Here is an 18,057-nt window from a genome sequence, read left to right as displayed (position 1 = left end):
CATGCATAACTCAGACTTCCACTTTACCTTGAAGGGTGAAGGCCAGCGGTGATGGAGAGCCTCAGAATATTATACAAGCTTGCGCCTTACAAAGCCTAAAATGCAAAAGAGATATTTCATCTCATGCGTTTTCATAAATGGCATAAACTTAGAGGTTAATAAAAAGGAGTCTGCTGTAGTGAAAGAACTCTTTAATGGTCCGTTGATCTCAACTCCAATCACTGAATCATACTGAATGACCAAACAAAAGAAGCCTACTGTTAATGCACCTTTAATAGATGTACTGTATGTATGATAGGAATGTATAAATATTGTTGGCAATTCCATCTAGATATTTTTTATATTGTCTGAGCTTGTTTTTCTTGCCTTTTTCTTTTTAAGAGGTGATCTTAGGTGATGCCAGATTTCCATTTGGTCATTATTCTGTTCGGTTCTATTCATATTTCAGTTTTATTGATATACATTAAGTACATTGACATTCATCTTACTAATCACTTAACTGGAGCCTTAAACACATTATCAAGCGCATCAGCAGCAGCTTGGTGTGCTTTCTATAGCAATATAAATCATCTGCCGTGTCTCTCCTAGTGCATCAGAATGTCTTTTCTGTTTAGGACCTGCTGGATGAGGTTGATTGTCTTTTATAATCATGGAATTGTATAATGTTAAAGGGAAACTTTTCAAAATTACTCTATAGTTCAACAGATGAGATGTAAACAGAGTCATTGCGACTGGTTTGATGTGAAATGATTCATTGTAGAGAAACTTGCTGAATCAGAAAAAATAAGTTTTCATTGGAGCCTCGCAGCACTGTGCATGTGTCTCTCAGATGGATGTAAAATCTACACGTCTTAACCCAAAACCTTCTTAAAACTAATGTAAAACAGTCAGTGTGCAAAATACCCCCTGGTATTTAGGGGGTCCCATGTTGGCTGGCTACTCCAGCGTTGGCAGTTTGCTACAGCGTCTCCCGGAGGCAGGCCAAAGCTGCCTCGCTAGTTGATTGACAATATTGAAGACAGAAGCTCGCCGTTTTGTGGGTGAAGCAGGCTGAACAGAGGGCCTTAGAGGTTGATTTGGGGGTCTCAGGGCCACTGTATTTTGCACCAAAACATTGTCTCACATCAGGCAACATTTCATGTAATAACTTTCTGTGAGGGAGCTTGCAGAGGTGGTCGTCTGGTTCCCATCACCACCACTGTGAACAATTCTGACAGCATTTCAAATCAAATCACTCTGAATGCCTGTTCAGGTGAGCTTTTGTCCAGCGGGGCACTAGTCAGCAACCTGTTATTTATTTATTTATTTCTGTTGGGTGTCTTTTTAAACAGCTATGCACGTTTGATCACATTTCGAAAAGGTCCCTGCATGAAAATAATTGCTGTGACAGAGACCCCTAGTGGTGAAGGACAGGAAGCAGGCCAAGCCAATCATAAAGGGAAATTCAGCTCAGAAATATTTCTAAATTTCTGCATAATTAAATGGTTGTGATGTAAACAAAGTCGTTCAGAGTGGTTTGGTGATGGGAACCAGACGTCCACCTTTAAAAGCTCCCTCAGAAGATATTACATGAAACAGCTATGAATATGACTGAGACATTGTTTTATAAAAACTCAGAAGACGTGTGTAGGTTCACTGGTGGTTTTGGATAGTAAATAAAATGGCTATATTTGTGTATGGCGACCCCTGGTTCTTATCACCACCACTGTAAAGAAGCCTGAGTCTCTACAATCAACTGTGACACACCAAACCACTTGAAATTATACAGAAAATTTGAGAAATTAGTGGGATTCAAATTCAAATACAGTGCAAATACACTGAATGTGCTACTTTATCATTACTATTTTTTTTTTTTTTCAAATAATGCAGCCACTCTGCATAACTGATTAAAAGTTAGTTCGCTTTGTTTTCCTCAAGTCCTTTTTTGTTGCACCGAGTGAATGTGGAAAGCCCATTAAGGGAAGTACTTACTGCTTAAATGACTGTTTAAAAAAAAAATTCCAGCTTTGCATTAATGTGCCCTTGAATGAATGTGGAGCGCAAGCATGCATTTGTGCACCTGATTGTGAAGGAAAACCACATAAATGCCATGCTTCACTGTTTTTCAACCTGATCTCCATCGTATCGTACAATATCAATGAATGGTGACACTTTATTTTAAAAGTGGTCCTGTTTAGATGAAAAACAAACACTCAACAGACTTTCAGTAACATGTCAAAAATATATGAGGGTTAGGAATAGGTTCTGGGTTGAGGTTAAGGTTAGGATTAGGGCCCGGGTGAGGGTCAGGTTTTGGGTAATGGGAGTAACATTAACAATAGATCTACTTAATGTAAGTAATGTAGCAAAAGAACATCTACAAGATATTTACTTCAGTGCATTCAGATGCTTCACTACTGCTACTTCACTGATGTGTTGATGTCTTACTGATAATATGTTACATGTTCATTAATCATCTGTGAAGAACCACTCCAAATAAAGTGTTACCCAATAAATTTCCCTTGTAGGTAGTAAAGAACAGAAAACTCACTGGCTTGAAACATAACAGAAGTCAATGGGCTGTTAAATTCTGCAACTGCCTATAGGCTTCTATCGTGAGAGTTTCGAGTCTACAGGTTGTGTGGTATTTTTTGAGTACAGGGAAATGTACTGAAATTACTGTCTGTGGTGAGTAACTATACGCTACAGATGCAGTAGATGGAGATGAAGTTGAATAACAGCAGAGTTCTCCTTTAACCCACTGCAATGACATGCACTTTTGTCAGTGCTCAAAAATCATGCTTTAGCACTAGCTTAGTCTGACTGTAGTAGCAGGACAGGCTACTATCTTTCCCTTAGAAGCCATTGTTTTGGTCAGATGAGATGATGTATTTTTCCACACTTTCTATTAGAAAAGCCAAAAAAATGCAACTGGAGAGTTTCTTTAAATAAAAGTCTTTTTCAAATGAAAAGCGCTTCTTATTTCTTTCTCTGAATGTGTAAATGCCTATAAAACCCACAATGAACAAAAAACATGAAACATCAGTGCCAGTCCATCTGTGTGGTTCTGCTCGCAAAGAGTTTAATGCTTCATTTTTTTTTTATACATTTGTCTTTTTAATGCAACCAAAATAAATCATTAAAAAAATTACAAATAAACCAAAAGAAAATAATAGTAATAATAATAATAATGATAATAATAATAATAATACAATAATACACACACGCTCAGCAATTTATATGCCCCAAGCATTCACATTACCACTTAGAACTCACGTTTCTGTTAAATATATAATCTATATATTTATATAGTCATGACTTCTGTACAGAGGAATCAGGCTACAAATCAGACTTTTTTTTTTTATTCATTTACCAATACAGGCCACTGTGGAAATGTTTACATCGTACAGTCAAGTCTTGTGAGTAGCCGTTTAAGGCTTAAAGCAACGTTACATGCTTTGGCTGTTGTCTCTCTTTAATATGATTAAACGCTGAATATTATACAACATACACAAGAAAAAAAAACTAACCAAAAAAGGTCAGAGCTTCGTGTGCTTGATGTCTTTTTACAGACCTAGCTTCACATTTGTTCTTGAGCCGCAAAAAAACGGAAGGTCACAGTAAGATGTAGAGAGAGCTCGGGCCACATTCAGGGCTCCTTTACACCTTAATAGTTTTCCAGCTCGAAAAAGACTCATTTGGTTGAAAACTGCTTTAGGAGCATTAATGACTCAGCCATTATAGCTCAAATAGGGTTGGAAAGGAGTCTAAATTGTTTTTCTTTTAAAGCCACAGTAGTTAAAATCATGGCTGCACAATGTATCAATATCGCATACAGTGCCTTCACAGCACCAATATTGCAGAATTATGATATATCATATGCAAATGAATGGAATCTCTCTAACCAATCAGACTGGCACAGCTCCAGATGGGGTTATTGGTCAAACAAGGTAAACAAAACAATATTTTGGTCAAAACAATGCAGGCAGATCTTTAACCACACCATTGTTGAGTCACCAAAGCATTTTTACTATATTGCAAGGCAGACTGCAATACAACAACATAATCACAGTACTGGTATATCCATATCGTGAAGCCCTAGGAAACAATCTAGCCCAAATTAGTGATCATATAAGCTGAAAAAATGAAGAAACATCCATTTTTACTATGACGTTTCTCTAAAAGCTGCACCAGCAGACCAAAGAGCTGAAACGAAACAGCAGCGCATTCGCTCAGACAGCAGAATCACACAGACCGTTAATTCGCAGTTAAGGGTACTTAGCAGTCAAGAATTAAAAAAATTGTGACAACCGCATTAAAATGCATACTGCTCACTCAGGAAATCTTCAGGGTAATAACGTAAAATATATCTCAACTTCTGCCAGTGTGCAAGACTGTATAAGATCGTAACCACACAGCTCAAGACCGACTTCATCTCAACATGCAAATCCATTTTTTAAAAAGGGGGGGTTCTGCTGATTTTCCAAAATTTCTGCACAATGAAGTGGTTGAGATGTAAACAAAGCCATTGAGAGTGGTTTGGTGTGAAATGCTCCATTCTAGAGAAACTTAGTCAGAATTGTTAAGAGTGGTGGTGATGGGAACCAGACGTCTGTAGAGTTCAATGCAATGGTTATAATTACACGGCCTGATGTCAGAGACGCTGTTTTATGACAGTTTGGAGAAACACATTCATAGAGGAGAGGGTGCTGTGAGGTAAAAGAGGCCCTTATTGTTTCAGATTTATCACTTTTTAACCACATGTTGGTTCACTGGTTGTTTTGGATAGTAAATAAAATGGCTATATTTGTGTTGTAATCATGGCGACCTCTGGTTCCTATCACCACCACTGTAACGAAATCTAAGCCATTGAGTCTTTCTAAAATGGTGCATTTCACATCTAACCACTCTGAATGACTTGGAATGTTTACATCTCAACCATTATGCAGAAATTTTGAAGAATGGGTGGAACTGCCCTTTAACAAATTGCACATAAGTCACATAAATCCTTTTTTTAAATATTTGTGGAAAACTCTGCTTTGTGTACATTATAGCCAGCGAGTGTCGCTTTCTAAGTGTCATTTCAAATCAAAGACATGATCAAAAACAGCAGTGAAGGCTTAAAGAGGAAAGTCTGTGGAGGTGAACTGGAAACCTGACCTATGATGGAAATGATGGGTAGATGGAGAGGTAATAAAAGAGGGGATTAATAAGGAAAAAAAGAGGGGAAAAGTGCTCTGTTTTCACGTTGTTTTTCCCTTTTCCTCTCTCTTCCTCTCTGTTCAGGGCTGGGAATCAAAATTCAATACTTTTATGATACCCACCAAATTACTTCTTTACTACTGAGTATCAAAAAAGTCCAAGTTATTCAACACCAAACTTCAACATAAGTGGTCAGTATCATCAGCATCTGTGAGCCAGTAAGCTCCAAAATCTAGACTGCTGATTGGCTGTCTAAATTACAATTTGTATGAATATTATCTTAAAAGGGCCCATATCATTTTTTTCTTGGATGTAATTTTCTTCTCCCATTAAAAAAAAAATGCAAAATATGGTTTTATTTAGCAAAATAGTTCATAGTTAAGTCTTACAGCCTCTCTTTATCCCTTAGATTTGAACAGGCTTTTTGTTGGTGTCTTTAAGGCTGATATATGTAGTAAATAGGCCCTGTTCTGATTGACTGCCCTTTACTGTGCCTCATTCATAAAGCAGTCCAGGCTGAAACACTGCTTGTAACTTTAGCATGAATGGGCAGGGCTAAACTGCTGTAGGCTGCATATACGGATATATGCAATATATGCTGCTTTTTGTGACAATATATATATATAATAGAATGTATGAGTGGTATGTTGAGACAGTCCAGCAATGTTTCTGCCCTTTATCAAATTCTTATTTGGAAAAAAGTAAGGAAAATTCAGTTTTCCATGATATGGGCCCTTTAAATCAGTAAACATACCCACTTACAGCACCTCATACTTACTATCGATTTAAGCCACACCCACTTTCGGTTTGTCATTTTAAAGACGGTATCATTTACGTTTGGAAAGAAAATCAAATGAAAAAGGTGGCACAGAAATGCTACAGCTTTGCGATGGAAACTAGTGTATCAAATCTTGTGCAAAACAAGATGCGTCACCTTCTTCCTAAAACACCCTCCACCTCCATACGCTTGTAAACGCAAACCCCTTTTTAGCAGGGCTGCACTTCAATAGGCTCAAACCACGTCCCTTATGAACCCCAAAAACACATCCACAGCTGAAACCTCAACTACACACACGCAGTGTGACATGCTAATGTAAACAAAGTGTAAACGGAAACACACCTAGAACAAAACAAAAACAAAAACAGCCTGCTTTAAGCCAGTGGCAGACCCAGAACTACACCACCTGCCCTTTTCCACCTGATCTGAGATGTTTTTTTAAGGTTGTCAGGTTCTCCTCCTGTGGAAAGGATCAGGATTCAGGTTCTGAATCAGAATTAAAATAATAAGAAATCAGCAGCTTTCTATTCCAGCACTTGGTGCACACAAATCTGTTAGCTCTCATCACTACCCCCTAGTGGTCAGAAGGAGAACTGCAGTAGCAGCTTTATAAGCCTCCTTGTTTGTGCTACATCAGGATACTGGTTGCTCCTCACCAAAATCACAAAAATATCAACAAAAGTACTAAAGTGCTAACCTAAACCTTTAAGAAAAGTAAACAAAGATGAAGTCATCATCAAATAATCAGGTACTTCACAGTTGGTTTGACAGCATGAGTAATGGTTCTGAATTGTGCTTCTGAAAATAATGAGGTGTACAGAACAAGCTGTGCCTCCCTAAAAGAAGGAAAACGAGTCTCAGGATCAGGAGTGAACTAGAACAGCCTGTACTGTCGGGCGACTTTAAGTGGGTCAGCGCAGTGTCACAGAAAAGTGGATATATGGGATAGTACGTGGTATCAAGCTTATATCATACAGAGAGAGAGAGAGAGAGAGAGAGAGAGAGAGAGAGAGAGAGAGATGTAGAGATGAAAACAAGAGAAGAAAAACTAATTAAGAGAAAGAGATAGAAAAAAAAAATGAAAGCATGAAGGAAAAAAGAAAAATGCGAAAGAAAAAAAAGGTAAGGAAAATTAAGGAAAAAAGAAGGGCTGGGAGAGAAGATAGGGAAAAGAAAAAGTAAAAACAGGCAAAAAAAGAAAAAGAAAAGAAAGACAGAGAAAGACAGGTAATAGAAAGGTGGAGTGAAGAAAAACAAAAGGAGCAAAAAGAAAAGGAGAATAAAAATAAGAAAGAAAGCAAAGCTAGATAGATAGCGAGAGCGAGAGCGAGAGAGAGAGAGAGAGAGAGAGAGAAAGAGAGAGAGGGGAGGTCAGTATGGTGTTGATGCTCTATAATTCTAGTACTGAAGCTCAAAGCTCTGAAGTCGTGACCTTCAGCAAGTCTGAAAGCTCTGTGGTAGAAGAACATCTAAGCACACCTGTGAAGACCTCCTCGTGTGTATAAAGACAGAAGTCCTCTACAAAAAGAACCTTTTCCTTATAAAAGTGGAAAATGAACTGATACGTGTTGTGAATGGAAGAAGCTTGTGATAAGGTAGAAATGAGCCACTGTACAGAGCACGGTCTCGATGGCAGACAAACTCTTTCTGGATTATCATGATTTCCAGCTCTAAGAGTCGAGACGTTAATGTGTCTTATTATGTTTCTGCATGTAAACTTGGCACCCAGCTTTAACGACTGGAGTTATTCGGCCCGCAGCCACACGGTCGGGCAGTTTTAAAACATTCTGTTTGCGTGTTTTGTGTCAGGGCAGAACAGCAAAGCAAAATAGTCAGCGACTTTAAAGAAAGCAGCTCTTATTCTGACAGGATTGTAATCTGATTAAACAGGGCTGTGATAGTAGAGCAATACAGAGCAGCACTTCATGAGGAAATGAGGGCCGGAGAGCAAGTCATGCTGGGAAGTGTAGTTCTCCAGTGAAAGGGAGGACTACAAAATCAGCCATGGGTTGCATCTTATCATGGCGATGACGACAAAAAAAACAACCCCTAACCCTTGTTTTTTGAATTTTTTTTTTGTTTGTTTTTTGTTTTTTTTTGCCCAGCAGCCAAAGACGATAAAGGACAACAGCGGCAACTTGTGCAAAAGTCTGTGCACCCTCAATGTGTCTCAGCAGTTTGACAGACAGCTGGCTGGTTAGGTTTGGACTCGGGAGGCAGAGAGAGCACCTGCAAGCATCCAATGGCACAAAGATCCAGCTCCAACTCATGTCTCGCAAAATATTCACGCAAGAAAGTCTTTAAAAAAAATAAACAAACAAACAAACAAACAAAAAAGCCATTATTTTCATCCTACAAGCTCTTCAGGCGTCTATATCTCCCTGAGAGACCAGAGTGATGGAAGGGTCAAACCAACAGGAGGGTAGTTGGGGAGCGTATGCTACGTACGATCCACCGGAAGCTAAATAAAGTGGTTCACAGTTCCAACTGCCAACAGGAAGCTAAAGAAACCAGTATTCATGGTAACCGGCCAGCTGGACCAAACAAAGCATTTTCCAAAAAGGCTGCTGGGGTAACACTGTCCAACTACAAAGACGTGACGTGACTGGCTGGCGGAGCAGGCTTAGCCTTGTTGGCGGTCAGAAGGGTTAAAGGGGTTTGAGTGCAGCTCTTGAAAGGGGAGGCGAAGAAAAGAGAAGAAAGAAAAGACAGAAGGAAAATGTCGTTTATTTAGTGGTTTATTTGTCCTCCGGGCGCTCGGGGATGCCAGCGGCGGTCAGTGCAGCCCTGTACTGCTGCAGGACACCCCGCACACTCTTCACAAATCCTTTGGAGAGCGGAAAGAGCGGAAAGCCTATATCCGGGTATCCGCTTCTTTCCGGAAGAAAGCTCCGGTAGCTCTTCCTTCGCTTCTTTGGTCTGACTGCCGGCTGAGAATCCGAAAGCGTTTTCCCAGCCTGCTGGGTCACCCCGAAACCGGAGGATGCTCCTTCAGAGCTTTCTGGAGGCTCCGATCCAGCTCCTGCAGCCCCTCCCGCCACAGTTCCATCACAGTCTGAGCTCTGGCTTAGGTCCTGCGGCGCAGCTGCGCCAGGAGGCCCAGTGGGCCCCACGGTGGAGGGGCTGAGGCCCGAATCCTCCAGCTCCTCCTCGCTCCTCAGGTCCTGTTTGCTGGGGCTGCTGTGGGCCAGAGCCTGTGGGATTTCCTCCAGTGGCTCCCCCCGCAGGCCACCCGCGGTACAACGCGGCCCTCGCTCGGCCACAGCACCATCGAGCTCCAGCCAGCCCTCCAGCCGGTGCACCAGCCTCCAGCCACTGGTGACAAAGTGCTCGCGGATCTCCTGCTGGAAAACCTCCACAGGCTGGAGGAGCAGCTGTGTCATGGACTGCACCATCTTGATCAGCGCCATCTCGTTGTAGCAGCGGCTGTTCTCGTAGCCCTCCTGCAGGCCGCGGTCGCTGTCAAAGCCTGCTTCATTGTAATAGGGTTCATTGACCAAGATCAGACCTGCAACAGGGGTAAAAGAACATTTTATCCAAAATATGCTAACACTGGAAAGCAACAAATCAGTTTGTATGATCACATCTGGAAAATAACTGCTATCCATTTTTTAGTAATATTAGCATGCTTTAAAGAGCCCATATAATAAAAAATCAAAATCTCCAAATACTTTTTAAATGAAGGGGTTTGATGTAGGTGTTTCAATGAAAATTAAGGAAATTAACGAGCAAATACAGCACAAAAAAACAACAGATTTACATACACCGATCAGGCATAACATTATGACCACCTCCTTGTTTCTACGCTCATTGTCTATTTTATCAGCTCCACTTACTATACAGGTGCACTTTTTAGTTCTACAATTACAGACTGTAGTCCATCTGCTTCTCTGCATACTTTATTAGCCCCCTTTTACCCTGTTCTTCAGTGGTCAGGACCCCTATGGACCCTCACAGAGCAGGTAATATTTGGGTGGTGGATCATTCTCAACACTGCAGTAACACTGATGTGGTGGTGGTGTGTTAGTGTGTGTTGCGCTGGTCTGAGTGGATCAGACACAGCAGTGCTGCTGGAGTTTTTAAACACCTCAGTGTCACTGCTGGACTGAGAATAGTCCACCAACCAAAAATATCCAGCCAACAGTGTCCTGAGGGCAGCATCCTGTGACCACTGATAAAGGATAACCAACACAAACTGTGCAGCAGCAGATGAGCTATCGTCTCTGACTTTACATCTACAAGGTGGACTGACAAGGTAGGAGTGTCTAATAGAGTGGACAGTGAGTGGACACAGTTTTTAAAAACTCCAGCAGCACTGCTGTGTCTGGTCCACTCAGACCAGCACAACACACACTAACACACCACATCAGTGTTACTGCAGTGCTGAGAATGATCCACCACCTGCTCTGTGAGGGTCCATGGGGGTCCTGTCCTCTGAAGAACAGGGTAAAAGGGGGATAAAGTATGCAGAGAAACAGATGGACTACAGTCTGTAATTGTAGAACTACAAAGTGCACCTATATAGTAAGTGGAGCTGATAAAATTGACAAAGAGCATAGAAACAAGGAGGTGGTCATAATGTTATGCCTGATTGGTGTATATCTGTCTATGCAGCCTGTAGCAGTTTAGCTCCACCAATTCACGCTCAAGTTAGAGGTGTTTCACCCCAGGCTGCTTTTTGAACCAGACACAATATAGGGCAGCCATATATATAAGGCTTAATGGCAATGTAACAATAACAGCCTGCTTAGTGCATGCAACCTCACAAACGTTAAAAGTGGACCTCAAGAGAAAAAACTAATACAGAAAATGTATATGACATGGGCCCTTTAAAAGAAGTCAGAAGGAACAGTACAGCCAATTGCAACTGCCCAGTGATCTCTACTATAAATGGGCTGCAAGTCAACAGGTCTTCTAAGCACAAGGAAATGCAACAAAAGTATTGTCCATGGTAAATGACCATATAATACAGGTTCATACCAACTGGTTTGCTGCTTTTGTCACTGCACATTAGCCAAACACAACAAAATATGTTTATACTGTGTCTGATTTCCTGATAATCTGGATCATAAAGATTTTGATTTCACACAACCTATACCAAACCATACTGATTGGTATACTGGCTTATATTCACAATATTGCTACCTTTTGTCATTATAGGCAGGAGCCTGCTGCACCCTGGAGTATTACAGCTAAAGGCAGAAGCTGATTCTAGAGCTTAGCTTGAGCTTATTTGTCCTGAGTTTTGCAAATAATTTGTACACAGTATTCTCTGAGATAGTGCCACTGACCTTGAATGGAGATGAGCACCTGCAGGAGACTCGACTTACTGGTCCATCTCTCAGTGCCCTGAGAACACATTAAATATGAGTATGACTGGAACCATCAAGAGCTAAAACAGATTTATTTACAATGTTTTTTTAAAAAGTGAAAACGCAAGTTGAAATAACATGAGAAAAGAAGACTGTTTCTACAGCACGAAAGTCAATAAAGAAGTTCAACCAGCCACAGCAGGTCATTATCATGCAAAAACAACACATATAATATGAAAAGTTACTTGGGGGCAGTTCTTAAGAACATTTTTCCTTCTCCTGTAAACTTACCATTTTGGAGATTCAAGACTTTGTTCAGACATCAACAATATTATATCATTAATTCTAATATTCTCCAATGGAAATGCATCATGGTCCCACAGTGAAGGTGCTCACCTTCCCGATCCAGGTGCCGAGCAGACTGACGCACACTTTGCCGTTGTCGTAGAGGTTGGGGTTAAGCCGGCCACTGCACTGAGACAGGTAGCGGAAGAGAGGGGGGACAGCGGGGTAGATATTCGGAAGCTGGATGTCAAACAGGAAGAGCCCGTCCTCGTAGGGCGTACGTGTGGGACCCTTAATCAGAGCGGAGAACAGGTCCTGCGGAACAGGGTACAGGGGTTACAGATCAAGGGTCATGACTTTAAAAAACAGACTTATTACTCAGCTATCTTAATGCTTACAATCCTGTACCTTCTATGTATTACTCAGAAATTACTAGGTACTAATTAGTAAATTAGGATTTTCGATATGCAAATAAGCTCATCTCTAATGCCATACATAGTTAAATATAAGAAATGACGTGTCTGAACTCCACCAGAGGGCAGTGTAACGGCTGTGCTTTACATTTTATGAACTTATCTGTTTAGTCCAAAGAAGAAAGCACTGAAAGACTAACAAAGCTGGCTAAAGGCCACCTCACACCGGACGAGAAGCTCCGCACCTCCAGTGAGTCAGTGCTGCCAGGCAGACAGCACAAAGCACAGCTACATTACATGGAAAGCTAAATAAACATCAAACTCAAGCTTTACACTCTACTCATATAAATTTAATGGGAAAAACGTTCAACATTTAGTGAATTTAAAAACTTAATATCACAGGGCTTTTAGCCCCCGTGACTGATTCTATGATACACTTACCATGCGGTCCTCAAAGGTCTTGACCATGATGCCGTCTGGCAGTGATGTGGCCAGCAAAGCCATCTCTTTCCTGACCGTACTGAAGAACTTCTTAGCTTCGGCCGGCTGAAACTCCATCTTCTTAAATGTGTGAGTGTCTAAGGTACACAGGGTGGACGTCTCTCATCCAGAGTTCATACTTATCAAACATCTCACAGATCTACAGATTTTCTCCTTTTATAGCACATGCAATTACATAAACATGTTCCTGTAAACCATCAATTAAACACCACCACACCTGCCTGCCATCTAGAAATCCTACAAAATGGGTTATATCAAACTAATCAAAATAACAAGACTGCTTAGGACTTGAAAGGAGAACCAAAGGAATGAGCTTCTAGACTCTATCCCTCTGTAATGAACCATCAGAACTTCTAAAAAAGTGGAACACTGATCACATCATTTTCAGCCCATTAAAAAGCATTTTAAACCATGTTTTTGAAAAATTAGGGAAAAAATACATTAAGTTAACTTGCATTAACGTCCTCTGCTCCAGCAAGCCAGAATCTTCACTGGTATTCTCCTAATGGGATATTACAAGTCCTTTTTTCAGAGGGCATTATAGCACTCATTGGTTACTGTACAGGGATGTGCACCTGTACTTGAGTACTCAATAACCACTCCAGGTGCCTGTGTCTAAATACAGAAATCACTTTTCAGGGATTTGTTATGTTTCGTTATGGAAGAAAATACTGCATAAAATATAGGCTATTCAATATACAGAAACATACGTAGCACAGCTGGCTCTGGTGCAGCTTTTTCTCTAACTAGGCTAACAACTCCAGCTGATGTTGGCTAGGTAGAGGAACAATGGAAAGATGTTTCTTTAACTAATTAAAATGTTGGCATCTACTTTTTTTTCTTTTTCTTTTCCTGCTTATACGCAGTTTATGAACTCTTTCAAAGTAATCCAGAAAGCACATTTCTATTACTGAATACAGTGTCTGATGTAGGACGTTAAAATGTTGTCTTGCATTTTAAGATGGGGAAGTTTAACCCACTAACATGGAGCTTGTGAACTGCCTGTAGATGTGTTAGACCAGTCAAGCACAACCATGTGTATGACAAACACCTCCAAATCTAACTGGCAGGCTGGGAGGCTATGTTCAGCAGGCGGGGGGAAAAGACCTCACTTTATACAAAATACCAATACTGGTCAGAAAAATCACAAGCAAAAAATTCTCCCCAAATCCCTAGTCCGGTGTTTAAAAGCTAGAAGAACATTTAAAGTTTTAGATGATTCAGACAATGCATATGTACCTGGTGCCCACTCCAACACGGAGAAAACCTCTCCCTTGGCACTGGTGAAGGTGACTCCTGGTTTTCCTCCGCTCTGCTGGCACAGAACAGGCGTATCGCTGGGCCACTCTGAGCGCACAGGCGTCTGCGGCTCAGCGGGAGCCGACGCCCTCTCCTCCTCCACTGTAGCCTCCATCTTCTCCTCCTCCACGATGGCCACGTTGTCCAGCGTCTTCTTCAGGTTCTCCTGAAGCTTCTTGATGTCATCCAGAAAGCGCTTCTCCTTTGTGGGTTTGGCGTCAGCCGGCGTTGTTGCGGCGGTTGCGGCAGACGGCTCTGCGGTGGGGGAGGTGGGGGAACCGGTCCACAGCTGCTCTACAGTCATGTTCTTCAAACTCTCCAGAATCTTCAGCGCCTCCTTCAATTCACGGAAGGCCAGACGCGGAGTCTCCTTACTGGGCTTTTCCTCTGATGAAGGCACTCCACCTCCACCTGGACAAGAGTGGCAGATCAGTATTTGGGCTAAGGGCCTGGACTCTGGATCAGTAATACGCCTCAGTGCTAGATCAGAGTCAGAGATTAGTTTACAAACTAACTGTACTACTGTACTGCACTATAAAGCTTAATAATGTTCATATAAAAAAGTTATTAAGCGTTATAGAGCAAGGAGTAAAAGCACCATACATACCCTTGCGGCATCTTTTCAATGGTCATACTTTATTTCGAGAGTCCTCTACAGATTTCTAGGTGCTTTGAATGTTAAACTATCTGGTGAAACTCAGTTGATTTTGACCTAACAGAGTTAGGTCTAGATTATGTTTTGAATAGAAGTTAAGGTTAGGGTTAGTTTTAGGGTTAGATGTAACAGAAACTATTAGTTTCAGAAATACAATAGTATGTAGGCACGCAAAGAAGTGTTTACTTGTGTTCTCTGTGGCTAAAACTAATCCAATATGTACCGTCCTACATCAAGTATTCCACTATGAACATTTAAAATTAAAAATTGTGAATTCCCAAGCTAACGACGATGCTAATGACACAATGCATGTCCTGCAAGACATATGCTTAGAGTAAACAAAATAATGGTTAAATGAAATGTTTTAACATGTTTCTGCTCTTTTCTGGAGTAAAAGCAGCGCATAAAACAAACGTAAATCTTTGTGTATAAATCTGTCATTTATAGACTGCTCATCCAGTGGTCATAAGCTACAGACACCTTGTGGTAAACTGTGGCATTACCCCACCTCCCAAAGGAAAAAAAGTCCATCCGAATAGTGCTGCAGCAAGTAAGAATACACCTCTGACCCCATACCTGCGTTCAGCTCGGGTGTAGGTGTCCCCTGTGCATCTGCGCTGGCTGCAGTGCTGATGGGTGTAGAGACTTTACCCTCAGCTGGCACTCCTGTGCTGGGGGTGGATGCAGGGGCGGCTTCCTCTCCGCCTGCCCCCGCCTCTTCCTCTACCTGCCCGTTATCCGTCTCCCAGCTATCGCTTTCATCCTCCCACTCCTCCGACGACGCTCCGCTGGTGCTGCCCTCCGCTGAGTCATAGTACGTCTCTTCGATCTCTGACTCCACGTTATACAGGTGCTGATGGAACAGGTGGGACAACGTTAAAAATAAAAGGTAAAATAATTCATTATTTAAATGAATATAGGTAATGTAAATTACCATGTAAATAATACAGAAAGTGTATAAATTGTGTTCAATAAGCAGTAAAAAGGCACTGGTGCAGATTGATGGACGAAAGACAAGGTGCACAAGCAGAATGAATGGATACCTGAGGCAGGACGACAGATTTGGAGTTATCAGCCCAAACCACCTCCACTTTACTGCTAACGTCCACTCTGCAGACCTGTCCCACAGTCCTCTGTACAAACAGAGACTAAGATCAATGCCGTGCAACATATAGACAAAAAACTATACAGTCAGCAAAGGCAATCAGAAGTGCAGGTGAAAAAAAGGGACCAGTTTATTACACAAACAGCCAAAGACAGAAATCTCCAAAATGTGTAACCACCAACAGATTATTGCTATTAAAATGTCACTCAGAACACTAAAGGTACAGCCATACGGTTTTGGGACTCCTGGTCAAATAACATGTTTTGTTGACTTTCTAAGTGTAAATATTAATTTATGAAATAGACAGAAAACTCAATGGGACCACCTGATCCCAGGCCTCTTTTCTTTTTCCAATAAATTTGGGATAACATCTTTTGGCTGACCGCACTTCGCAAACTGCACTAAAGTATCTCCATGGTAAGTTTTTTCTGTATCCAATCATTTATACTGTTGCTTCATTGCTTCACAGCTACAACTCCCCTTATAGGGAAATGGCCAGAAAATGTGTACACAGGGTAAGGAGGTGAAAGTGGACAAAGCTTTACTTCATTATTGAAGTCCTCAGAGTCAGAGTTGCCTATCCGGATCACGATGTCCGTGGTGTGGAAGTGGAAGTCAGGATGGTCTGCAATATCATAAACACTGACGTCTTCCTCCTCCCCGATCACCTGATCAAAGCCAAAAAAACAACAATGTAGGTCAATGTGTGAGATTAGCAGTAAACGAGACTGATATTTACTATAGAAAAATAGTTTCTGCTGGTGATGGAAAGTTCAGCAGATACCACCAATCATTAATCATGTCTTAAAAGATACGCCTGTTTGCACCAGAAGTTTTCCAATATCCATTTATGACCACCCCCGCCCCCCCAATCTTTCATATTTTGACTGGAAATTAAAAAAAAAAAAAAGAAGGGTGGTCTCTGACCACAGTACTGCACATAAACTGCAAGTTCCCTGTATGCATTATATGCCAATCTACCTCTAACCTCACACCTCAGCAAAGGAAAGATCAGATCTAAATTGGCAGTATTAAACCTCAGTTCGTGCTGCGAGTATAAAAGCTATAAGCCATTTTCCTCACCTCCACATCATCGCCTGTGGAATTCAGTTTGATCCACTTCACCACACACGTCCGGGCCTTGTGGTCACCTGACTGGATCACACCATACACACCTGGGTCCTGCACAGCTTGAGCTGCAAAAAGAATCAATATTTCATTCCTACTGACTTAAAGCAATTACATTCATGCATGTTAAATACAGCAAGTAATATTCCCTCTCTTTATAATACACACTAGAGTTCACAAGTTTAGTTCACTCTTCAAATTAATATGCGCTGCTATATTATTAAATTCGCAATTTATACAATGTAGACTGAAATATCAGATGGTACTTCAAGTGGTTTTATTAATTTTTTTCTGGGAACACCAAAAAGGTATTCCGTGATAAATAATATACAGTCATTAATTATTTACAGTCATTTCTTGACAAGTTATCTGAGATGTTATCACCGCTTTTTAAACACAAGGCATTCCAGCTATTCATTTTATAAGAATTTCATTCTCAATGTTTTACAGCTTTCTTTTTCCACAGCTTAAAGCCTATTAGTAGAGTTTCGGCACCACAATTATTTATAAAGGTTTAAGTCTGGGTTACACTACACAACTTTTACCCCGATTTAAGCCCTGATTCTCAGTCTGGCTGAGTCTGTGCTGGTCAGCTCTAGTTGGCAGATTTTTGGCTCAGTCGGAGTCGACAGTTGGAGAGAGAATCAAGTCACGTGTGAGGGGCGCAGCCTCAGATTTTTGGCCTCCCGATCGCGTTTCAGACCAGTCAGAGTTTATCGAACATGTCTGATTTTTTAGACCTGACTGTGAGTGTAATCTAGTGGTGTAAAGTGGTCAAGGACTCAATCTGACTCCTGCAACAGCCAATGAAAACAGAGAGCGTGAAGAGGAAAATACAGCAAATAAACATGGCGAAAAATGACGAAAAGTCACTCGCGTTTTAATGAGCTGAGTTTAAAGCACAAGCACAATCGAGTTTATGTACATTTAAAACTCAAAAAAAAAAAAAACACACTAAACACATTTTTAAATCCACGAGCCTCACTTAAATATATACACCTGCTGCTTCTTTACTGTGTCAGCTGAAATGACAGAAAACAGCAGCAGCTGCTCCACATGTTTATTTGGGTCTCCTACCGGCAGAACGGTCAAGTTCAGTGAGTTCTGGTGGGCTCAGCGGCAGCTGTAAAGTTAAGTAGTGTGTATGATCCATAATAGCTTGGTGTGAGGTCTCCAATATTTTAGTCGCCCAAAAGAATCTGGATAGTGTGAGATGCCCAGTCTTTATATAATCTGTTAAGGTTTTAAAAGTTGTGTAGTGTACTGAAGGCTTTAAACAACTACACCAAGCAAGATGTTAGCTAATTATTCGGTTTACAAGGCATTAGCATGTTACCATGACGCCTAAAGCAGCTTTCATACACCCACTGTTTAACCAGGTGAATCCTCTGCGATTAGAA

General features: G+C 41.1%; 1 protein-coding gene across 1 annotated transcript in view; it reads right to left on the bottom strand.

Annotated features, from left to right (window-relative positions):
* Window positions 1–8,503: 8,503 nt before the first annotated feature.
* The window catches only part of ube2o (ubiquitin-conjugating enzyme E2O), a 50,849-nt gene continuing 41,295 nt past the window's right edge, over window positions 8,504–18,057 (bottom strand). Inside the window, exons 12-20 of the mRNA XM_036570153.1 lie at window positions 16,613–16,725; window positions 16,075–16,197; window positions 15,468–15,557; window positions 15,001–15,277; window positions 13,710–14,180; window positions 12,411–12,547; window positions 11,668–11,871; window positions 11,251–11,308; window positions 8,504–9,467 (exon numbers count right to left, since the gene is read on the bottom strand). Coding sequence (XP_036426046.1) covers window positions 8,698–9,467; window positions 11,251–11,308; window positions 11,668–11,871; window positions 12,411–12,547; window positions 13,710–14,180; window positions 15,001–15,277; window positions 15,468–15,557; window positions 16,075–16,197; window positions 16,613–16,725 — 2,243 coding nt within the window. The 3' untranslated portion in view covers window positions 8,504–8,697. The remainder of the gene's footprint in view (window positions 9,468–11,250; window positions 11,309–11,667; window positions 11,872–12,410; window positions 12,548–13,709; window positions 14,181–15,000; window positions 15,278–15,467; window positions 15,558–16,074; window positions 16,198–16,612; window positions 16,726–18,057) is intronic.

Source organism: Colossoma macropomum, unplaced genomic scaffold (assembly GCF_904425465.1).
Source record: "Colossoma macropomum unplaced genomic scaffold, Colossoma_macropomum, whole genome shotgun sequence".
Lineage (NCBI taxonomy): Eukaryota > Metazoa > Chordata > Actinopteri > Characiformes > Serrasalmidae > Colossoma > Colossoma macropomum.
This window is presented reverse-complemented; position numbering and strand designations above follow the sequence as displayed.